Source organism: Coturnix japonica, chromosome 2 (assembly GCF_001577835.2).
Source record: "Coturnix japonica isolate 7356 chromosome 2, Coturnix japonica 2.1, whole genome shotgun sequence".
In the NCBI taxonomy this organism is placed as follows: Eukaryota; Metazoa; Chordata; class Aves; order Galliformes; family Phasianidae; genus Coturnix; species Coturnix japonica.
In genome coordinates this window covers 13,931,427-13,955,423 of record NC_029517.1, presented here as the reverse complement: position 1 = coordinate 13,955,423, position 23,997 = coordinate 13,931,427, and the positions used below count along the sequence as shown (strand labels likewise).

Sequence of the window (23,997 nt, the reverse complement as noted above, 5' to 3'; positions counted from 1 at the left end):
TGATTTGCGGAAGTAGAGGAAGTGAAAATCCCACCCATCCTTTTCTCTCCTGGTTTATTTATTTTCCATGTGAGATTAATGAGTTTCCTGCAGCAGGGCTAGATCCGCTCACACATTGTGTAGATAAGTTAATATTTACTTCCGTTTCCAAAGGCAAGCAGACACCTTCACATTCCCCGTTTCTTTAAAGCAGAGATCTGTGTACAATACGTCAAGTGCTGCCAAAATCAAACATCCTAAATTGTAAAACATTGCTTCCATATTGCATGCTGCCATTGAGCAGACTGGTAAATCAGAGCTGTGCTGTTCAGTGCTGGCATGGAAGCTGAGTGAACCGGATTCATTTTACCAGCAGATACCTTGGAAAGAACACGTATGCTTTTTTAAAGGGCAGAGCCTGTCTTGTGCCAGGCTCAGCTGCTTGCAGCAAAGCTCATGAAGGCCGGTTTCCTACAGATTCCTCTCCCACATTCCCATGCACTCCCAGTTCCTTCCCGTGTCCCCGGTGCCATCGCTCCTCCCTGCAGCATCCCCCCTGTCCCTGCTCAGGGCAGTGAGCTGTTCTGTCTCTGCCTCTGCACAAACTGCAGATCATCCCTTCTGCAACCTGCCAGTTTTCACAGAGCTTCCTACTCCAAGGCTTCTCTTTCATGTGACACCAAGTTAAAAAGTGACCAGGAGATGGGCAGGCAGTGAGGACGCAGAGGCTTTATTTCCTAGGGAAAATGGGATTAAAGGGGGCTCCTTAAAATCAGGGCATTATCTAAAATAACTGTATACAAGAAATATTGTGTGTGACTTGGTTCTAGAGCCTGTCTAAGATATTTATACTGTTATTAAACTCTTCTCCATGGTCAACCCCACTGCATCAGATACAGCTTCTTTCTCCCTGGCCAAGTTCCCCTTGACAACACAGAATATTCTTATTTTTCTTCACATGTGATTTCAAGTTCACTGTTTCAGAAAGTAAACTGGAAAAAGCCATGTGAATAGGTTATATCAGCCTATGGCCTCTGGCTGGGTGCTCCCTGCTGCTGGCAATGTGCATAGGATTCACTGCTCAGAGGAGCTGTGCAGGACATGGGGAGCTGGTCCAGCTGTGTGCACACTGCAGACCTGCTTTCTGCAGCCAGAGAGCGAAAATGCTGTCTGACAAGGGTGAAGTTCAGTAATTCCTGCTTTTACCTAATGACGCAGCTGTACCAGAGCAGGGAATTTGATTATTCACTAGGTATTTGATAACAAGTGTAACAAAAACACTGCGTCTTGTGCTTAGGACCTGGCAGCTGAGAGAAGCAGGAATGTCTTGGTTCAAATGTGCCTGCACTTCTGAAAAATAAAAATAAAAAAAAGCCTGTGAAGTTTCCTTCCCATGAATTTACAGTGAGTACAATAACGTTGGCACTTCTGTAGGGGAGCAGTCACAGTCACTGCTTTCATTATGGTGCTCCCTCTGCCACAGATAAAGAGTAAATGAGCCTCTGACTCAGCTCCAGATGTGTCCTTTATCACATAACCCAGACTCAGCTAGAATGAATTTTCCCAGGCATATGGCAGCTGTGATTGAGAATTTAAAGCAAATAACAAGCTTTCAGTATTATTACTACATCACCTGTATTGCTCACAATTTAGAAAACCTGTATTTAAAAAGCAGACCTGCTGCTTCCAGCAGAGTGACTGGTGAGTGTTGTATTATACGGCCTCATGTAGAGCATCCTGCGTGTTCCAAGAGCTGCCTGACTCTCAGCTTGTGAGGAACAGTGGGAATTTGGAGCCTCTCCCTCCTCCCTCAGAGGGAACAGGCAGAGGAAGCTTGAAAAGGACAACTCACTTCCCACTTGTCATTTTAAAAGAGAATAAAGCATAGCTGATTACAGAAGTTCAAGGAGTAGATTGTGAAGACTTCCAGAAGTGCCCTGAGGCTCCCAGGAAGGGTGAGCTCTGACAGAGCTCATAGCTGTACAAAGGCAGGCAGACATCAAAGAAATGAGTCCTTGGCACCCTCCTGTTCTCCTGTCCCTGCTCACTAGTAGCACACAACTGAGAACCACTGGAGCAGCTCAGTAGTGCCATGGCCATAAAGGCACAGACAAGGAGAGAATGTCTCAGTGACAAAGTACATGCAGTTTTCATAAGAAATACACCATCCAAATTCTGAAGATGCAACATTGATCCACAAGGGAAGTATAAACATTTTCCCCATAATCAGCCAGCTTGACTTTTTAATTGCGGTCTTTTTGGAAATAATTTCTCAGGCTTTTTAATTCTAAGTTTTGAGGGCTGCAAATGAAAACCCACGTGACTTAAAATCTGCTCATTTTACATCAGCTTTGCCTTTCAGCAACCTGAAAACTTGGACTAACAGCTCATGAAACTGCTATGCCATGGGCTCTGAGGACTCTACATGCTGCAGCACTGCAGATGCAGAGTTTGTAAGGAACAGGAGGGGAACATAGTCATAAAAACTGGACCTGTAGATCAGAACTTTGTGAACACTGCAGTAAAAAGCTGCGTTAGACTTTACATTCTGCCTTCTGAAAAGTTTTTAAAATCCTCCTATATTGTTAATCTTTTAGAATTTTCTTTCAACAAAGAGCTTCCTTTCTGCAAAATACAACAACCCCACATTTGATCTCCAAAGGCCACGGAAACATACCTTATATTTTTGCATGGGACTAGTTTCCGTACATCTTTTGCTTTGGTATTACACTCACAGCTAAGTGCCCAACTTGTAGGCTGCAGACTCTATTACATTTCCTCCCCTTCCACCATCTCACTCTTGGACTTTTAGTGACCCAGCTTCAAAGAGAGAGGCGCACTTTCTTCCCTACCCACATCATTTCATAGCTTACTGACTCACTTGTCTTTGGAACAACTGATTTAAATCCTTTCAGCTGAGAAGGGAATTAAAGTGATCTCTCTTTTCCAGAGCATGAGCTTTACCTTCTAGGCTGTTGCACAAACAGCAGAAGATACTCTCTGGTGTGTTTTGAAATGGAAGTGGTCACGGATTCTGCTGTCTTAGATGAGAAGATACAAGTCTGCTCACCCCAGCAAGATAGCTGCATCTCTGGACAAATGTTTATTTAGATACCGATGATGCTCAGGTGCCCTTAAGCTCAAGACATATAACAGGGCTTTATTCCATGCTTCTCGCCTACGTTTTGCTCCAGGCATGTAGAGATTTCTTCTTGAAAGAAACCCCTTGAGGTGGTTCTGCCTCCCCGAGAATGAGCCTGAGTCCTCTCTGCCACAATAAACATAATCAAGTCATTCTGGCCTCCACCACAGCAAGGCCTTGCTCTGCAATTTTACTCTTGTCCTCCATCACATGCCACAGGTCAGTGTTAGATGTCCAGTCTGGTGTGACTGCCTTTTGATGACAGTGGTGCAGGTAGCAGCTCTTTCCACATTTCCCACCACCAGATGTGGAAAGGTCTCTAAATGAGACATAAAGGTTCACTCACTTTCAGGCACTCTCTAGGACCAAGGGCCCAGAAAGGAAGGCTTTTTGCACTGAAAGGATGAACCCGAAAGAACGTCATGGAAGTGGAAAGTGATTGCAAAGGCAGAGGCTCCATCTCTGTGTGGGATTCCCAGCATCAAAAGCTTGGGAAAAACTGGGCTCTCTCACTGCTGGAGGTTGGACTGCAGCCTTTGTGTCCTTGATCTGTACAGAGAGGAAGGAAAAGCAATTTTCAGATCAGAATTTGTGAAGTTTCTCCCCCTTTCCAGATCTACAGGAAAGCTTACAACATCTCACATATATTAGCAACATATTGCTAGATTTTATCTTATGGTTGGTAGGCAAAAATATTCATAAAGTTACATGATTATTACAGTGTGGAGACTAGCAGGTTTGTAGCTGTAAAACATTTGTAAATGAGAGCTAAAAGACTTGAGCTTGCAATATGAAATTGGTTTGGTGGTCCCTGTGTCCTCAGGTCCCCCTAGATGTGTTCTGTACTTGCAATCATAGTTTCAAAAGAAAAAAAGAAAGTTGAAGTGGAAAATAAGCAAGATTATATTTGCAGAGAAGAGACCATAAAAAGAAAAAAGCCGCATCACACTTCCTTTCAACTGTTGCTTCTTCAAAAACACTACTTTCAACTGTAGAGGTAAAACACTAACAAACAGCTTTGAAATTTGGTAATTGCCAATATCCCTTGAAGCTCTTTTCCACTAATTCCAAAGCTAATAAATAAATTAAATACACTTATTTATCATTAGCTGACATTTGCATAAGCTCATATCTTCTGAACAGGCTGCAGCTCCGTAACAAATGGCTCCAGCACAGCTACACTCAGAGCAACAAGAGCCTTCAAAACCAGCTGAGAGTGGCACTCCAGACAGTGCTGGAGGCAGTTAATGGAGGGTTTCAACCCTCTAATCCCTTTATTGGCGTGGCACAGAGCATGGCACCACCACTGGCACAGGAGGGCATCTCCTTTCTTCTACCCACCTGATGGTCGTGCTCATCATCAAAATATTCTTCTTCAGAAGCCATTCACATCCTCGTAACACCGAACTTCTAATGTGCAAAAATAAAAACAAAAATAGGAAATGAAATACCGGTGGAATTTACGCTTTTGTAAAGAAAGCAAGGTCTTGTAGAAAGTGGGAGCTAAATGGGACTTAGCTAACACAGGGCCCTTCAGCAGATTGCAATGTGTAATTATACGCACTGCATTTTACTCATCATGCAGTGAACCTCTGCAGCCTAAGCACACCACTGAATAAAACGTGCTGGGCAGCTTTGGGCAGTGAGGAGTCTGGTTCTCATGCTCAGAAACAGAAATGTTTCCCTTTCCTAACTGCTGTAATAGGTTTTCCCTACTCACAGAACCAAGAGAAGAGCTGTTACACAGAAGTTATGAGCAAATTCTGACCGCTTCCTCTTTGAATTCCTGTTGCCATTCTTCCCACCCATTGTGTTCCTTTTTTCATAACCGCTGCTGATATCATACATGCTTGTCTTAACAAGAGAGAAAATATCAGAAAAGAAACTGCCCAAGTCAAGGTTCACTTCTATTCTAACAGTGTTTCAGAGCTGTGTAGAGATGAGGCAGGGAGGTCTGGTACCACAGGAAATGCAGGATATGAGGATCCCTGCAGAGCACTTCACACTATTGCCTGACACATCAGATGCTGCTGATCAGTAAATCAAAGGAACAGCCCATTTTGCCTCTGACTTGCTGAGATACAGGAGAGGTACAGGAAAGGTACAAGCTTGTGACTTCACTGTAAAGGTCTGTGATGGGGAAAGTACACATGCATGGGATAAAAATAGATGGGTCTGTGACAATAGGACAAGGATGCAGCTCTGCATGCAGGTTACCATGTGGAGATTTGCATCTGTATTTGCTGCTGAGAAAAACATGAAATATGAAGGAACAACTCTGGCAAATAAGAGATTTCCAATCTCTGCCAATTTCCATCTCTGCCAAGGGCAGCAGTGTTCACTTTTGCCCAAGCACTGACCTTTACAAATGAGCCACGGCACAGAAGAATCAAAACTGGCACCAGAGAGTCTCAGAAGCACCCCCTTCCCCACGGACCTGTGGGTCCTGTAGGAAGAAAGCCTGAATGTGTAAGCAGGCTGAGGCACAAAGCCCTGGGGTGCCTTGAGAGCAGCCCTGGGGAAGCACTGAGCTCATGCCCCTGCAGCTGTGCAGAGGACAGATATTGCACATAAGGCTGGGAAGGGTGCACTGCATGAGAGCCCACACTGGCTGTGTTGGGCAGTGGCCAGACTATGATTTCCTCAACAGTGCTAATGGCCAAGTGTGCAACAGAGGTGTGGCTCTCCTAATAAAATATTTCCTAACTTGATCAGTGCGGTGTTTGCCCACTAATGAGCTGCCCCTCTTCTTGCTGATGGAAGCAGTAGGCTGTTTTCTTGCAGCTGTTCTTACCGCAGTTTTAGCACAGAACATAGAAAAAAGCTCAAAGGAAAAAAGATGCCGAAACTGTGAAAAAAAAGACTGTGAGGTGCTGCCATCAGGCTGCCTGCTGCTGTAATACCTGATTTGAAACCTGCCTCTGCACTGCCAGCAGGCAGCTGGAGGAACAAAGCAGCCACTGGCCTAAGCAAGGAACAGACTGCAAAAGGATTTTAGGTGCCTCAGCATGCAGGCAGACGTCCCTCAGGACTTCTAAAAGCACCCAAGAATTAAGGATGAATATTGTTGAGCTGTTCAACACCTCTAGGATTGTGGCCTTGAGCCAAAAGGCAGATGCAGCACTACGGGAACTGAGGTGCAAAAGATGAACGTTTAAAATGTATGTGCCGTGATCCCAGAAACAGCAAGGGAAGTGTCAGATCAGTAAGGGATGAGGAATCCCAGGCAGCAAAGGAATCTGCAGGGTGTCAGTGGGATGCTGCGGCCTCTGGCAGGAATGAGCAGGTTGCACACATTCCCACTCTGCCCCAGCATCTGCTGTTTGCTTACTATAAACATAGTTAAATCAAAAGTGTAATTTCAGGAGAGCAGAACTTGGTCTGCTGTGAGCAGGAATTACAGCTTGTTGCCTGTGACCTTTCTGCACTCCTGAGCTACTTCCTGGGAGCCCATCCACAATAGTCCTGCCCGCGGATTATTTGTTTCACTCTTTAATGGGTGCTGACAGGAACATTGCAACTACGGGGCATCTTGTGCACTTTTTAACAAGAGTCAGGATTCTTACTTCACAGTTTCCAGTTTGAGTTAAGCATCACAATTACAGATCTCTCTTTAAAATGATGTATCATGCACCCCCCACACACATCTTTTTTGATTGGGGTTGGCTCCGTGGATTTTCAGTGTCTGTGTCTGCTGCATCACCGTCTGGAGGTGCCAGGTCTATACATCAACTCTAGAGGGAAGCAAAGACAAGCCAGCTTCTAAGTCAGACCTCTCTCTCAGATGCCTGTAATTAGGTGGGATGGATGCAGGCTTTACCATGAGCCATACACTTCACTTACCCTTTCTGTTTAAAGGACACAGCAATTCTGCCCTCCTGGAGTGCCCGTATTTAAATTTTGTGCAGCATAACAAGGGATGAAAACTCTCAAAGTATTTACAACACTCATGAACAAGAGCAGAAAAAAAAAAAGGTTGGTATGAAACATTGCATTTGCTTATTCAGACATATGTTGAATCTTTGAAAATGATTCCTATCTTCCTATCTGTTCTCTCTGTAGCGCTGTATGAGAGCAAGCTCCATTTCAGTTCTCTGGCAGAGAGGCTTTGCAGAGAGACCTGGACAACTCAGCTCCCTCACCCCCTCTGCTGGCAGGCGGCAGCGCGGCCGGGAAGAGCGAGCCCCTAAAATGGCAGTGTCTGTAATTTAACCTGAATTCTTCCATCCCGTTAACTGCGGGAGGTTTGCTACCTGAAGGGCCATGTCTGGCAAACGGGCTGGTTGGGCATCACAGCCCAGTGCTGGGGTTTCAGTGCCATGCACACAGCTGCTGCCTGGGGCTGGGCAGGACACAGCCATGGCTGTATGGCTGTACGGCTGTGTGGCTGAGACTGTTCAGTACAAAAAGGGCTCTTCACTGCAGCCTGAGCTCTGGGCTTTCTCCACACAATTTGCTGCACCTTGGGATAGGCCCCACAGTGGCTCTGAGCCTCACAACAGGCCGTGCTGCTGCCCTATCCCTGGGCCAGGCCTCACAAGTCCCCCACAGCTACAAGCTGCACCAGGGCAGGTTACTCCTATACGACAAACAATGACTGCTCCAGTTTCTAGCGGGCTGTTCCCAGACAGGGTTGATGGCCTGATCCTATTTCTGATTTGATAACAAGCCTTTTGGTTCGCATTCGTAAGAAGTGAATGACAAACACTACTAATGGAACCAAGGGGGCCCTGCCTGCAGCCTTCAGGTTGAGGAGAGGGACAGCCAGGTGTTTGTATGGGCTGCATTCCACAGCCTGGCACATGAGAACTGCAGGAGTTCAAGGCTCCAGTGGACAGCACACAGCATACCCTAAAGGAATATCAAGGAGTGGGACTCTTCCTGGAGTACTTCTGGATTGGATTTTAGAATGAGCTTTTTGGAAGGGTAGAGCCTGCATCTGAACACTGTTCTGGGGAATGGAGGAGGGAGGCAGTGCCTGCAGGGCTGAGGCCTCACCTCGCTGTGTTCCACCTTAGGCTGCAGAGCTGATGTCAGCCTGTTTTCTCTTGGAATGCTTGACCTGTGGCTGAATGGCTGAGAGCTGATCCAGATACCATGGCCTCCTCACAGTCAGAGAATCACACTGAAGTTGGAAAAGACCTCTAAGACCATCTACACCAACCCATCACCACCATACCCACTAACCATCTCCCTTATCTCCCTTTGCTTCCAAACCCAGACAACAACTGCACAGCGAGAGTTCTGGCAATGCCAAAGTGCCAATTGGGCACCATGGCAGCAGCCGCTGCCCCAGAGAGCAGCAGGGCCGCTGTCACTGCTGCAAGGAGCCTGGCACAGAAGAACGTCCCTGGAGCAGGTGGGTGGCACCAATGCCATGAGGATCCCCAGACAGACAGAACAAAACTTGCTTTCATGGGGCCACCGCATCTCCCAGTTAGAATGAAGGTCAGGCATAAATTACAGCTCTGATTCCCTGGGGATTCCTGCCTCTCGCTGTGTTTTGGCAGCTTAAGGCCTCTTTGATATTTGAGCGAGGCCTTTCCCTTAGCACATCTGATCCTGATTACGGTTTATGGCAATGGTAATTCTTTACCTCCCCAAGGCAGCAATTTTGAGAAGAGAGAGGGAAAACAAGTACAGTGTGATCATTTAGGAGAGGGGCACATTGCACAGCATTTTAACCATTTCTCTCTTTCACAGCCGTGCCTCTTCCACACAGACTATCACTATCGGTACCAAGCCCTTCCCATGGCAACACCCCATATCAGCACTGAAATCACTGTGCATGGAGGCAAGAAAAAAAATAATGAGGTTGTGTATATATGCATCCAGACACTGAGTTCTGAACAACACAGCTGTAACTTGGGTAGATTTTTTGTCACTTCTGTTTTCTGGTGAACACAAAGAGAGCAGGCGTTGGTAAGTGCCAGAGCTCTTCTGACTGCAGCAAATTGCCCAGGCCCCAGCGGGTACCACCATCAACTCTCTCCTGCTTCAGACTTGCAGGGGAGTCCTGCTCTGTGTCTGGCAAGCACTGGGCACATCTGAGACAGTACAGAGGTGGCAGAAAATAGCACTGCTGATTTGCTTTTGTGGTATGTCAAGGCAGGGTGTGATACAGGCAATTGGGTACACAACAGGAGGTTTCTCATGCCTGTTCGTAACATGTTTCATTCCCTTGTTGCTTTGGCTTCTCTGCCTTGGTTACATCGTGAGCTCCTCAGGTTCACTGAGGCTCTTTAGAGGCCATGCAGGGGCTTTACAATGTGGAGGGCTCTTGACTATGAATAACCTCTCCTGAAACATGAATAGCCTCTACTGAAGCTGGCACCATCAGCTTGCCCTCATACAAAACATCCCAGTTCACAAGAAGCACGATTCACAAAATGATTCCATTACCTGTCAGCACTGCAAAGGCCTCCAGTTAGCAGAGGGCTGTGCTGGGTACAGTTCTTTGGTGGAGGTGACCATAAACACCTCGCAGGGAAGTGCACTGTATTTGCTCCTGGAGCTAACAAGGAACAGAGAGATTAATAAAAGACACTTGTAATATTTTTGCTAAAAAAAAGGGCATTCATAAATCTCAGTCCATAACCCCTTCCAAAAAGTAACACAAAACTGTCACAGCACAGGAGGGGAATGAGGCAGCACCAGCTCCCAGTATTGCTGTGATGTAGTGAACCCCCTCAGGGAGCGTTTTACAAGCCAAAATTTCTACTCATTTAATGCTAAGGAAGGGTCCAACATGGGATTTTCCCCCTTCCCATCAGTATCTTAATTAGACTGTCATATTATCTTGGGATGTACAGCTTACAAGAAAGGGAAAAAAAGCTTTATACCTGTATCTCCCTGTGTGTTTTCTTTGTGTGAGACAAGCAGAAATTTGAGAGCCCAGGTGGGCAGCGGGCACCCCAACTCAATGGTAACATTGCAGCCTGCGAGCTGCATCTCACGCTCATAAATCAGCCCAATTATTCTAACGAGGAGAGCTGGGTCCTTCTGCTTCCAGCCCTGCTGGTTTACAGAGAGAGGAGAGCAAATAAAAGAGAACAATGGCAGCTTCCCCCGGAGGGGAGGCGGGAGGGCAAAGGCATGGGGGTCAGTGGGCAATGCTTCTCACCACTGCCACTTCAGGAGGGCAGCAGGGCAGCTCTGCATCAGCCCCAGGAGTTATTCCAGATCAGAACCGAAAGCGGTTCCTTTTCTTGCCCTGTATTAGTTTAAGTTTTCTTGCAGTGGTGAAAATTGGAAACTTGTTTTTCTGCAGTGACGATGCAGGTTCTTATTTACTCCATGAATCTGGGAGCTGGAGCTTCAAGAAAACCACAAACTACCATGAGATTTATTAATGAAAGATGAGAGCCAAAATTATGAGCGGCCCCATTCATTGTTTTCTAAGTTTTCATCCTGGTCCCTCCTATTGTCCCCTCTCAGTGATGACTGAAACAAATCATTCAGGTCTAGATCTCTTATTATGACACCCACAGAGCTTCCTTGCTATTGTTCTGGCCAAATGAAAAACATTTGTCAGGGGTAATTGTGGAATGGCATAAAAATTCATCTCTATTTTGCTGATGAGGACCTAATTACTTCTATTCTATTGTGATAAGTTTTGCACTGAGTTCAGATATTTTTTAATACAAAACACTTTTTGAAATGGGCAGTTCTGGCAGTCCTTGGGACATCCTCCTCTCAGGAAAATTCTTCTTGATCTCTATGGATGTTCTCAACAGCTTATCCCTTTTTTCTGATGCCACTTGTCCTAAGATGTCTTCTTATTCCTGCCCCACACACAGCCAAAGTTGGGTCCATATTTTCAGCCTTTCAGACTCCAAAGAAAGCTCTGTGTTCCCTGTGTTGATTTCAGTGAGCTAAATGCATTGAGATGTTTGGAGATGCCCCCGCCCCATCTTCAGCCTGAAGCACCACTGAGACCCACAGCTGCTGCAGAACTGAATGAAGCTGCCAAAGCTGCCCCCACTAATGGGGGAGCTGAAGGGTTCATAGACAGAAAGTAAGGGGTGTGCTGTAGCACCTACAACCATGGACTGCAAGAGTGCCCTTCATAAAGCCAACAGAATGGCATCTTGTTTGATGGAAATATAACACTGGGACTTCAGAGCATGACCAGCACCCAGCATTCAAAACAGCATGCGTCAGGCCAGACACAAACTGTGAGACTATCTTTTAAGTCATTATAAAGATCCAAAATTAGTCATATTTGCCTTTTATTTCTGAGCCTTTCATGTTTCCCTGCTTTTGTGTTTTCAGCTGTTCCTTTACTGGGAGCAGGATACAACCTCAAGGGGGAAGAGGGACAGAGCAGAAACAGAGATGAGACCCCCAGCTGCCCTGACTGCCCGTGTGCCCCAACTACATGCAGCATCACTGTCTTGCTCTCACTGCCAGATTGCTGTGCTTGCCAGCACCCTGCAGCACCTCATCCCACATGCTCACCAGTGTCAGGTGGGATTAAGGAGTTGGGATGGCTGAGCTGAGAGTTCCTGGCTCAGAACAAATACTGTCCTTAACATATCTGGCAGGTGAATTCAAAGACAGAGCTTGGAAAAATGTGAGAAAATGATTCTTCATGTCCAACTGTAGCAAAACATTCTCTGCCTGTGTAGCCCTGGTGCCTCAGAACTCCCTTCTGAACAGTAAAGCTGAGAAGACAAGCCATTACCTATTGCCGTATTTAAATCCAACCACTTTTTCTTAGAGCTTCCATTTCTGATCTGAGTCCAAACCATAGGCACAGATGGTCCCAAAACAAGGAGAAGCTTGCAGTGACCAGAGCTCCATGGGAGGCAGAAACAAGAAGTGCTTTGGTAGAGTCACAGAACAGCTTGGGTTGGAAGGGACCTTAATGCCCACTCAAACCCCAGCCATGGGCATGGGTAGGGCTGCCACCCAGTGGGTCAAGCTGCCCAGGGCCCCGTCCAGCCTGACTTTGAATGCCTCCAGGGTTGGGGCACCCACAGTTTCTTCAGGCAATAATGCTGCTTTACTCAGGACACGTGCTGTTAGACAGAACAAACATCTCAGACCTCTTTAAAGCATTTCCCACCAAATAACCAAATGCAGAAGTTATTTAAAACAAAAGTGTTCCTGCAAGGCAACAAGGGAAGATTTAACTGAAGTCCATGGGAGCCAACTCACACCTCATTGTGTTTGCTTGCTGCTGACTTCACTAACATCTAGAACTATAAAATACACATTGGTAAAGTTAAAATGGCCATTGTAATGCTCCACAGCTACACCAATATAAGAATACATGGTTTTACTAACAGCTATGGATTTATTTCATATCTAAATCATCACCAATAAGTCTACTGCATCACCAAGCTCACTTAAAATAAATAAAAAATGGATAAACAGGCTCAAGGCCAAAAATCCACATTCTTTGTAACCAGGGAACTGCACATATGAATGCAGCTATTGGAAGAATAATTGGTCCACAGTTACAGGCAAACACAGCATTTTGTTGTTTCCCCTTCCCCTTCAATGGCTGCTGGATTTTAGAATTTGCATGATGACTTTTTTTACTGAAGGGAAAAAAATAGAGCTCCCATGGGGCAGCTTTACCCACATCCCTTATGGAACTGGCTTTTCTTTCTTTCAGATTATCCCATTTATTATTATTCATACCTTTAAAGAGAAAGAAAATTCTTTCCATACTCAGACCTATAATGATGTAGGGGGGAGGGAATTAAAAAATAAAAAGCCCTCTCACTTGCTACTTCTGCCAGCAATTGAGATCAAGGCCAGCAATTCTGTCCTTTCATGCTTTTCCTTCTGTGTGATGGAGGCCTGCACCAGACACTGCTCTGCCTTGGATTCCTTCACAGCATATAAGTCTGCTCTCCCCTCGTCAGAGTTGAAGTGATGCGTGCTAATAAAAGAAAGGAGAATTTTCTGTGATCCAGAGGAACCAGTTTGTCACCAAATCTTTGCTATTATTTGATAAAAGTAGAAACCTATGTACAAACCTGTAGGGTTTAGCTGGTGTGAAAATGATTGAGCTGCTGTCCTCTTTCAGAAACCGCATTCGGACACCCCATATAGCAGGAAAACCAAATTGCTCCTTAAAACATTATAAAATTCTGAGCAGAAACTGTTGGTACCCAGAGATTTCACAGCATGCCATGCGTTAATTGCCTCTCCTTCCACTCTGTGTCTGGAACATTTATCTCTAATGCGCCTTACTGAGGATTATATTAGTTTGTAAAGTGGAGAAGGACCACAAAGAAAACTGCTGAATACATACAGTGCCTCAATGTAACAATTTGCAAGTAGCCTTACCGTGAGCATGTCCCACTCTACCTTTGTACAGGTTTTCCATTTTGCAGTATAGGGCACATTCAGAAAACTAGGTGACCTTTAAGGTCCCTTCCAAATGAAATCACTCTATGATAGAGCGTGTGAAGAATTACCCGGCTTCATCAATGAGATCATTGGTTTGCAAGCTCCAACACTGTGCTCCTTTTTCCTCTTTTTAACCCAATTATAGCCTTTTCTGAAACACAGTGCAGTCATTTCTGGCACAAACTCAAGTCACTCTGTATATATCAGTGCTATCAGCATCTCTTCCAGGACGATCTGCTCCACGATCTTCCCAGGCACAGTGGTGAGGCTCACTGGCCTGTAGTTCCCCAGGTCTTCCTTTCTTGCTTAAAAATAGGAGTAATGTTTTCCCTTTTCCTGTCACTGGGGACTTCATCTGACAGCCACAGCTCTTCAAATAAGACGGAGAGAGGCTTAGCAACCACGTCAGCCAACCCCTTCAGAACCCTGGGATGCATGGCATCCATCCCTGTAGACTCGTACATATTCAGTCTCACGAAGCAGTCTTGGTCTTGTTGCACTCCTACAGTGGGAGGGATATTGCTCCCCTGCCCCCCACTCCCCTTTGAGATTCAGGGACATGAGATGCACGGGAAGCCTGACTGCCACTAAAGAACTCACAGAGTACCTCAGCCATCTCCATGTCTGTCGCAGCCAGTTCTCCCTTCTCATTTATCAGAGGGCATACACTCTCCTTTGCCTATCTATCTCTTTTGACCAATGTACTATGGAGCCCCTTCTTGTTATTCCTCACGTCCCTCACCAAGTGCAGTTTGACCTTGGCTTTCCTGATTCCACCCCTGCACGTCTGGATGGCATCCCTGTATTATTCCCAAGACATGTGTTACCACATCAGATGTATTTAAATGAAGTCCCAGTCTGCTGGTATAAGGATATTCTCAATGACAGAAAAAAAACATCTTTGATTTCCAGAGTGCGTCAGGAAGATGAAGAGCAAGGTTCCATCCACCTACCCCCTCAGCCTAAAAGCCAGTCTAGTTAGCATGGATTTTTTCATCGAAAACAGCTTTTCTCAGATCAGGTGTCTATCATTTCTCTGCCAAATAACTTTCTTATTCTGTCCAACCTGAACATTTGTGGCATTATCAAATTGAAGTGAAATCCATTTATCTTTGCAAACAGGTGGCCTTTTCTGGCGTGTTTTTTCTTCCTCTCCAATATGCCCAAACACATCTGGTCAACGTGAAGATAACAAAAGTATCTCCAACCCACACATGGCAGAAGAGCAGTGTGTTTCTGGTTGGCAGACTGGGATAACTGAACATGATTAGTGAGGGGCCAGGGACCAGGATAACTGCAGGAGGAGAAACAACGCAGCTGACAAAAGCCAACACAGCATGAAAAAGAGGAAAGGGCTACAAGTGAGCATTTAAGCAGTGAGGCTATAGGAATTCCTGAAAGCAGAGGGCATGTGACCTAATGAAAATACTTAATGACCAATCTATTTAAGTTGTCCTGTCTAGTGGCAGACAGTATTGAAATACCAGGCCAGTTTCTACCTAGAACATTTGATACTTAGTGAAATACTTTACATATATATATATATGTGTGTGTATGTGTGTTTATACACAACCATATATTCATTGTAATGTGTGAAATAAGAGAATACTGCTGTCAGGTGTCATCTGTCCTGTAGCAAAGAAGTTTTTAATGTATTCATAGAACCAACTTACTTTCTCAGTGGAAGAGCCATATCCATCCACATCACTAGTTCCTGACTTGCCAGGCTATTTTAGTTCCATGAACACAAAGCAAAAGCTGTGGTAGAAATGGTTGCCATACAGCATGCTGCTGTTACATAAGGTCAGAACAGTGCTGTAAGGGACTTGAATGTGGATCCACTACTGAATGTAAACTTCAAAGAGCCTTGGTGCTCAGAAATCCCTTAAAGGATGTTGGTACAAATGCCTGGTGGTGTTACACACACAAACAGAAGGTACTAAGTAGCTTGTCGAACAGCTTGAAAGATGGTGGGATCTATAAGAACAAGATATCTGAACAAGGTTAGAGTTGTGAAAGTAATCAATTAGCAGTGACTGGCAGGTCTTTCTGTTCTGTGACCCACGTCCTATGGTCAGCTCCCAAAGGTCTACAAGCAGGGGCCAGAGAAGGCAGCACTGGGAAGTGTGAGGGGCTGCTCTGGAACAGGGGTGGTTTGTCGTGCTGGATGTACCCATGGGGAAGTGAGTAATACTTTTAAATATCATTACAGCACTGTATAAAATGTGACATATAGCAAAAAGCACGTGCTTGTTCTGTTCCTTCTGTCCTTCCCCTAACACATGGGTTGAGAATGTATAATCCCACATTAAATGCTGGAGGCATGGCCCTGCAAGTCCAGTAACTCCTGAGTGCACAAGATGTCATTGCAGTCCATCCTGCCAACTGTGTTTTGGCAGAGTAAGGTAACCCTTTCTGGGCCCATCACTGCAGCTGATGCACTGCTCTCAGCTATACCTGGGTTCCTGCTTCTAAAGCTAACTTGGTTGTGATCAGATACCACATTCCTTGTGACTGACAGCATGGACTGGGTTTGCTCTTTTTCAGCTTGCTTTATGAAATGTGACTGTTAGAACCACATGCTTTGAATTGCCCCATAACCCTTTATGATGAGCTGCACTAACAACAGTGCCCCACTCCTTGGCCCATGCCCCTCAGGGTGGAGCATCTCTTCCTTTAAAGCCAGCAACTATTCTTGATGAAGGACTGATATTAAATGAGAAGACCCTCATGTTTGTCCATTCTGGCAAGCACTGCCCTTAGAAAGTAGCACAAATCTCCAGCAGAATTTTTTCTGGACAATTGTATGAAGAATCGCTGCTACTTTCTTTGTTTTTCAAACATCTGACTTAGAATACAGTTCAGCTCTGAATAATAATTACATAAAAACGCATCCCAGGAGCTCAACTATCACGCTGGTTTTCATCTCCAGTGCTTTGACTGGCCAAGAAAGAAGAGGCTTTAGACATTTTAAAGCCTGTAGAACACAAAAAGAAAGAATTTGTCTCTGGAAAAGAGATTCATAATCACATCTTATCAGAATGGGTCTCTTCTATCAACAGGTTCATAAAAATATAACAGCAAAAATAACACTAAAAATAGTAATTTGAACTTATTTTGAGGATAGATAGGGACGTGACCTCATGTGCTTTAGGGTGAGACTTGCCAGAGAAACCGAAGCTCCTGTTCCCAGCGGTGGAACTGTGATCAGTCACACCTCCAGAGGGCGATGCTCGGGCTGCTCTGCGCCTCTTCCCCGATGTGGTGGGTTTGACACCACTATTTTCAATGCTGCAGCTAAAGGAGATACTCAAGTCCATGCTCAGATTTTACATCTAATTGACTGTAGCGGTAGCTGTGGTGTGCCTGTAGCCTTGCCTTGTAGAAACAGACAAAATGCACTGATTGTACCATCCCACAAGACCTTGTAAGCCTACTTTTGAAACTGCTGCAAAAGTGAAACTGCTTTTTATGAGCCTTTACCCATTACAAAAACGTGATTTCTAGAGGATCAAACCAAACACCTCTGACTCCGTTCAGCACAAATCCCATCAGATAAAACCATGAAACAACATACAACCCCCTCTTCTGCAGGCCTAATTAACAGTTAAATACGTCCCCTGCACACATCTGGCTTTTACATAAAGCTGGATACTGCACGAAACTTTATCTGAAGACCAACTGAGAAATACAACTATCAACACAGTGAGACCACAGAAATTAAATACAGGTTTATAAAGCAGTGAGGGGCAAAGAACAAACTAAGTGCTTCTGGTTTGAAAAAAGGCACAAAGCAGTTATTGGAACACAGTGTTTTATCTACTTCATATATAAAAATCCAAGAACTCGGGATCTACTCAATATTAAGGGTAATTTCAGCCATTGATGCAAACTACATCTTGAAGTTAAGGATAATTTCAGCAACTGCCCCGAGCTACATCTTCTAACTCAAATTTCTTCCAACAGGCAGAACCCCCTAAGGAGTAATAGATACCAGTCTCCTGCACAGGACTCACCTAGAGTTGAATTAACAGTAGAAATTCAATCCTTTCACTAACAGTCTTCTGAATACTCTTGTTCCAGCATAGATGTCTTGTTCCAATTTAACTTAATCCACCTAATCCATTTGGAGTATGGCTCATTTATACCTCAAAAACTCAATGGAATTGAGATACTAAATTCTGGAATTGCGGTCTAAGACTCACTTGTCTGGTTAGATTACAGCTCGCTTCAGCATTTGAACAGACAATTCTGAAATTCTATGAAGCCTGAGGAAACCTCATGCATTCACCATGTTCAGAATCAAAAAACCTGACATTCTTCAAAATCAATCTGAAAAACACACTGGGTGCATCTGATAAACTGACAGGATTTTGCGTTCTTTGTCAATGCCAATAGTTCACCAACTGCTGTTCCTAGGAGCTACCGAGGTAGAAGACAACAATAACGAGCCTGACAGCACATGTACCCAACAGGCTGGAAGCTCAGGCTCGGGGCTCTCTCACCTTGCAAAGTGCCAAAGCATCAGCTCTCTCAGGACACTGCTCTGCTCAGATCCTCTGCTGCTCTGGACAGCGCTCTCTGTAGCCTCCTGTTGGAGCTGGCCACTTCAGAACAGAACCTGCCAACTTGTTTGGCTAGGAGAATAGAAGTCCAGAAAGGGAATATAAGGGAGGTTGTTCTGACTTATGGTCAGCCTTGGTTGATTTCCAAAACTGGATTTATTGGGTAGCAGCAATTGCAGGTTGTGGCTCTGCACAAGTGCAGCTGAAACAGAAATTAAGAGGAGGTAAACATCAGTTTCTATCATACACTCTTAGGATTTATCCTCCCAAACTAGTACATAATCTGTAGTTTCCCCTTGCTTTCCACCCCTAAAATTAGCTCTCGTCCCAGTCCATTCACTCCTGTTCCTACAAAGCAAGTAGCAGAAATTCCACGTGTGGACTGAACAGAAGCATCTCCGCAGCCAGTTATGGATGGTGTGTGACTGTTTGCTCTCAGCTCTTTACCCAGTGGTTTGTGTAACCACCTCCATTCAGAAAATTACTTCCAACATAGCACCCAAAAGTTTATTTGGTAACCACCAAACACCACATAAATCATAAACTCAGTTTACTTGGCAGGAGTTAATAGTCCGACGTTTTGAAAAGCCAGCTGATCACTGGAGTTGTCTGTGGTAATTTCATGCTTAGGAAACATTGCTTTAAAGGTGGGAAATCATCACCTCTCCTTCAGTTTCACACTGTTACTTGGAAGCCAGGTGGAAACACCGTGATGTTAATTCAGGAAGTGATCCCAGTGCTCTGGATCTGAATGAAGCTCTGAAACGATCACAGACAAGCATTTCAAAATCCACGTCTCTTCACTCAGCAAATAAGGCACAGCACACCCAGCACATTGCTTCCAATCCAGCACTACAGCTCAGTAACCCAGACTTTGCCATTAAAGCTTCTAGCTTGCAACAGACACGTAGCTTAATGGGTCTAACCCTCAAAGCCATATAAAAATTAACAAAACAAAAAATTAAGCCAGGAATAAATAGATTTATCACCTGTCTCATTATTTCAGGCTAACTTTCCTTTGCAGGCTGACCTTACACAGCTGCTGTCACCACCATATTACCAGTTCTAGTCTAGCAATGTCTTAGTTTGGTTCCTAAATAAGCTAATCTAAATAAACTTAAGCTGTTTAAGGAAAGCTACCTATGCCCAGATTTACAATATACCTGACTTCTGATAAAAAGACAGAACAGCTATGCACATGAAAAGGGTTTAGGACTTCAAATAAAGGATGCATTACAGTAATTTGGGTCAGTGTAAAATATAAAGGCAGGAGGCATTTTTGAGCTACAGCTCCACTGGTGCACTTCACAATGACAGCCAGGCTGCAGCCACTTGACAATAGCCCTGGAGATAGACTACTATTGACCTCCAGTTATGAATCTAAACTTAAATACAACATTTCCAAGTATACAGCTGCACTTGGAGGCAATAAAGGTTGTGAGGTAAACAGCTGTAAAGACTTAAAATGCTTTGTTTGTTTGTTTTGTTTTAGCATCCCAAACAAAACAAGGAGATACATTATTGTATACAATGTATTGATACATTGTTTAGCTTAGAGAAGACTCCAGGGAGACCTCATTGTGGTCTTCCAGTACTTGAAGGGAGCGTTTAAACAGGAGGGGGAACGCCTGTTTACAAGGGTGGATAGTGATAGGACAAGGGGGAATGGTTTTAAACTAAGACAGGAGGTGTAGGTTAGAGATTAGGAGGAAGTTTTTCACTCAGAGGGTGGTGATGCACTGGAACAGGTTGCCAAGGAGGCTGCGGGTGCCCCATACCTGGAGGCATTCAAGGCCAGGCTGGATGTGGCTCTGGGCAGCCTGGGCTGGTGGTTGCCAGCCCTCATATGGCAAGGGGGTTGAAACCCAATGATCATTGTGGTTCTTTTCAACCCAGGCCATTCTATGATTTTATGATTATTTATGGCTTATTTGAAGACAAGCAAGCCAGTAGTCATTAGAAAACAGGAATTAACTGCACTGCTCTGCCAATCTGTAAACAAACTTCCCATGTAAGTTTGTTCACGTAGGCAATTTCAAACTCCCCTTTATACAGTAAGATGAATCAGTTTACATGCTGTTTTTTAAGTCCTTGCTGTTTAATCAGTACCTTTTCTGAGACATCCTATTTTGATATAAACTAATGACTACTGTAACCAGACTAAGGGGACAGAGGTGGGATCCAATAGGTATCCCAGCCAAATCACCTTTTTGCTACTAAAAGAAAAACAACATTTTGGCTTTTGTGTTTCACTTCAGCATAAACAGAGCTGCCACAAATACTGTGGCACCTCAACAATAGCAACACTCCTGAGATTATCTAATTTTATTACCTCAGCATTACTCAGGGGAAGCTGGTGGCAAAGCTATACAAGTAAATTGTCGATTAGCTCGGTCTCGCTAATCCCCACTGCAGAAGATGTAGCGTGGCAATCAGGACATAAAATGTTTATAATTATTGGTGAAGAGCTATTACTGAAGCTATTCATATCTGCATGCTCTTTATACTTGCACCTGAGAGACACAGTTATTAAGAGAAGAGATTGCAATCGCATTTCCTCCAATTTAGCGAATTGTTATGAAGGCTTGACTTAAACATAAAGCTGCTGCCATAATACATGAATGAGCAGGAAAAAATGCATGCACACACATATTTACTAACTACCAGAAATAGGAAACGAGACTGAGATTTCTGCTATATTCTTACATCCTCTCCATTCTCCTACTTGGGTTCTATTTAAATCTCACCTACAAGAATGTCGAGCAGCTGCATGTTTACTACTAATTCAATTCTGACCTCTCACATGCATTTATTTCCCTCCATTCTAGGTTGTTCACTATTCTTTCCAGCCTTATTGCAATATTAGATGGCCCTCATTTATATTGTACAGCTCCCTGCAGCACTGTGCCCTGCAAGGTCATGCCTCCCACTTGCACTCAAATCCATCTCTCACCATAGCATAACTCCTTTCTACTCAAGGCTTTAGAGTACAGCTTCAGAAGATACACAAACCTGACACAGTCTGTGAGGTTAATCTTTCATACCCTGCTTAAATCACATTTTCTCAAATTATTCCTCCAAAATTCCAGCTAAGTGAAAGATGATTGTCAACAGGGGCTGCACGTGGATCACGGAGAGAAGTCCAGACTCCTTAAGAAGGCTAAAAAACTAATTCCTACTTGGTCCCTAAAAGTCAAGCAACAAGTATAAGCTACTTGCATCCATTAGTTCTACAGTGCTTTTCTGTCTACACATGTAGGTAAGGGGAAAAAAAGGATATGGGAGAAAGACAGCAGGATTTCAGAGAAGCCATGAACACAGCTTTGGGTAAAAGAGCAATGGAAAAAATGCGAGCATTCTGTCCAGATTTCAAGTAACATTCTATCAAACAGCCATTCCACAGTAACCAGCCAAAATCCAGCCAATAAAACATTTTTCCTGTCTTTCAGAAGAGCCTTGAAGCATAACTATGTCCAAACTGACAGCTACATATCTGCAGTTTAGTTTTGCTGTGATTTAAGAGCAATTATGAACTTTCTTTAATAAGAAAACGGCAACTTTATTTCATCTGTTTTATCTACAGTGTTTCTAACGCATTTAAAAATTATGGGAAAGTGGAAAGGTTGGAAGAAAGGCCCCTCAGCTCATAGTGCTGTCACAGGGTGCTGTGTCTGACCGCTTCTCACCTAGTGGAATTTTAGAACTGGGAAGTGCAGACATTTAACAGCTTCAGGTTACATTACTTTTCAGTTCTGGCGGACGCTTTAAGCTTCCCACTTCCTTCTTCAGGACACTAAGCAAAGTTCTGGAACTATCCAAAATCTTCATGTAAGCAGCTTCAGTTTCAGCAAGAATTTTATCGAGCTCGTTCCGCGAAGCTACCTTCTGAGCCAGGTTTTCACACACCCCCTCCAACTGTTCATTGAGGGTTTGAATTTCATGCTGGAGTCTGCTTTTCTCCTCTTCTGCTTGCTGGATCTGTTTGTTCAGCTCCTCTTTTTGCATACACAAGTCTTCAATACACTTAACGAGCTCATTGTTGTAACCCTGAAGAACAGCTCCCTGCTGGGTCATCCTCTGCTCCTGTCTGTCCGTGAGCTTCCTGAGGTGTCCTCTCAGCTGCAGCCTTCTGCACGTTAACACAAAAACAAGAACAGAGAGAAAAACTATAGTTATAGTGTGATGCTATGTTTAAACACAGCATTGTGGGGAAAGATGTACTGCTACAGGCCAGTTCTGAGGGGGGCTTGTCACTTCCCTTTTCATTAAGGAGGCAGGACAAGATTCAGGCTCTGTATCATTGCATGGTTTGGGGCCCTTCAAGGCTATCAGTCCCAACACCATGCCGTGGGCAGAGCACCCACCCAGCAGCTCATGCTGCCCGTGGGCCCATCCAACCCAGCAGGGCTGGATCACTCCCAGCTCCTCAGGGCAGCGCTGCCCGTCCCGCTCACCCGCTCCCTCCACGCGTGAGGCGGCCCGAGCTCCGCCATCGCCTCAGGGGGAGCTGAGAGGGAAGGAGGGACGCGGCCCGGCCAGCCGCTTCCCCAGGGACATTTTAACAACCACTCCCTACCGAGCGCCTCTCGCCGAACCCAACGTACACAAAATGGCTCCTGCCTATACATCAAGGCGCCGGGCGGAAGGGGAGGGGGGAGGTGAGTGAGGGGAGACCTTCCCTTTCCTATCCCCCCCGCACCACCTCGGCTCCTTTCGCGGTCCCCCCCCATCGCCCCCACCTGCCTGCCGCTGCCGCCCCCGCTCGCTCCCCTCGGCCAATCGGCCGCGCCCCGCCAACGGCCGCGCAGGTCACGGAAATAGCCGAACGGTTCCGAAGGCGGCGTCACCCCGACGAGAGCGTGAAAGCCTCTCTACGGAAATAACCGATGTTTTCCGAAGACAGGTAGCGTTCGGGAGTGGAGGACGAGGCGGGCCGGCCGGAGGGGGGGGGAGAGCTACGGAACGAGCCGATGTTTGCCGAAGGGAGAGACTGAAGGGCGTTGGGCTCGGCGGAGACTGCCGATGTTTGCCGAAGGCAGAGTCGCCCGAGAGCAAAGGGGACAGAGGGGACGGAGCGCGTCGGAAAGAGCCGAAAAGAGCCGACGTTAACCGAGCGCGGCGTCGCCCGAGTTTCCCGGATGTAGTTGGAGGAGCGGCGACGGCGGCGGCGGGCGCAGCGGGGGGAGGAGGCGGCAGCGGCGGCAGCGACGGAGTCCGCGCTCCCGGAGCGCCTCAGCGGGGCCGAGCTGCCGGCGTCTCCCCTCAGGCTGCGCGCGGCGGAGATGGGCCCGTGAGCGCCGCTCCCAGCACAGCTGCCGAGCCGCCCCCTCCCTCCCTGCCCCCTCCCTGCCCCCGGTCGGCGGCGAGGCGGAGCGCCGCTCCCCTCCTCCCCCCTCGGCGCCCGTAGGCCCGGCCGCGGCCGTCCCTTCCTGGTCCCCTCACACTCACACACACAGGCCGGGCATTGATGGTAATGTATGCGAGGAAACAGCAGAGACTCAGTGATGGGTAAATCCCCTCCTCGGCCCCGCGGCTCTCCCCCCGCCTCCGCCATGTTTGGGCCCCTTCCCGGCGCCCGGTAACGGCCCTCACTAACGCCTCTCTCTCTCTTTCTCTCGCCTTCTCCGCAGCTGTCACGACCGCAGGGGGGACTCGCAGCCCTACCAGGTACCGCCGCGCCGGCCGCCGGGCCCGGGAGGAGGAGGAGCAGGGCAGGGAAGGTGGGGGGGGAGCTACTCCAGCCCAGGCTTCGGCCGCCGCCGCAGGCCGCGCTGCCCCGCGCGGCTCCCGCCCGGCCCGCGGTGCCTTGTAAGGCCCGAGAGGTGGGGAAGGGAACAGGCTCCGGCCCGCAGCCGGGGGAACGGAGCCGCCGCGCCGCTGCGATGGCCGGGCCGGTAGGAGAGGCCTAGCGCGGGGCCGGGGCCTAGCAGACGGGAGGTGCGA

At 46.2% G+C, this 23,997-nt stretch overlaps 2 protein-coding genes across 16 annotated transcripts in view; one reads left to right on the top strand and one right to left on the bottom strand.

The window, feature by feature from the left end:
* Positions 1 to 688: 688 nt before the first annotated feature.
* LOC107308940 (Sjoegren syndrome nuclear autoantigen 1 homolog) lies at positions 689 to 23,802 on the bottom strand. Of its 12 annotated transcripts, XR_001553009.2 has the most exons (8): positions 23,503 to 23,568; positions 21,741 to 22,183; positions 18,609 to 18,813; positions 17,995 to 18,256; positions 9,964 to 13,016; positions 9,524 to 9,635; positions 4,463 to 4,531; positions 689 to 3,670 (listed from the first exon to the last, which is right to left on the bottom strand). XR_001553009.2 is itself a non-coding variant. In XM_015853216.2 (3 exons), the coding sequence occupies exons 1-2, from the start codon at positions 23,517 to 23,519 to the stop codon at positions 21,784 to 21,786; spliced, it is 417 nt and encodes a 138-aa protein (XP_015708702.1). In that variant the 5' UTR covers positions 23,520 to 23,568; the 3' UTR covers positions 17,142 to 18,256; positions 21,741 to 21,783. The 12 variants fall into 12 exon arrangements, 7 of the variants coding, with proteins under 7 accessions (XP_015708702.1, XP_015708701.1, XP_015708706.1 ...); XR_001553008.2 differs by lacking the exon at positions 9,964 to 13,016; XR_001553010.2 differs by lacking the exons at positions 9,524 to 9,635; positions 9,964 to 13,016.
* WAC (WW domain containing adaptor with coiled-coil) overlaps positions 22,843 to 23,997 on the top strand; it is a 51,517-nt gene continuing 50,362 nt past the window's right edge. For 2 of the 4 annotated variants that reach the window (XM_015853210.1, XM_015853211.1), the window contains exons 1-2: positions 23,407 to 23,562; positions 23,685 to 23,721. In XM_015853210.1, coding sequence (XP_015708696.1) covers positions 23,522 to 23,562; positions 23,685 to 23,721 — 78 coding nt within the window. In that variant the 5' untranslated portion in view covers positions 23,407 to 23,521. Of the gene's footprint in view, positions 22,958 to 23,406; positions 23,563 to 23,684; positions 23,722 to 23,997 lie in introns of those variants that run through there. The other 2 variants (XM_015853212.2, XM_015853214.1) reach the window with 2 other exon arrangements.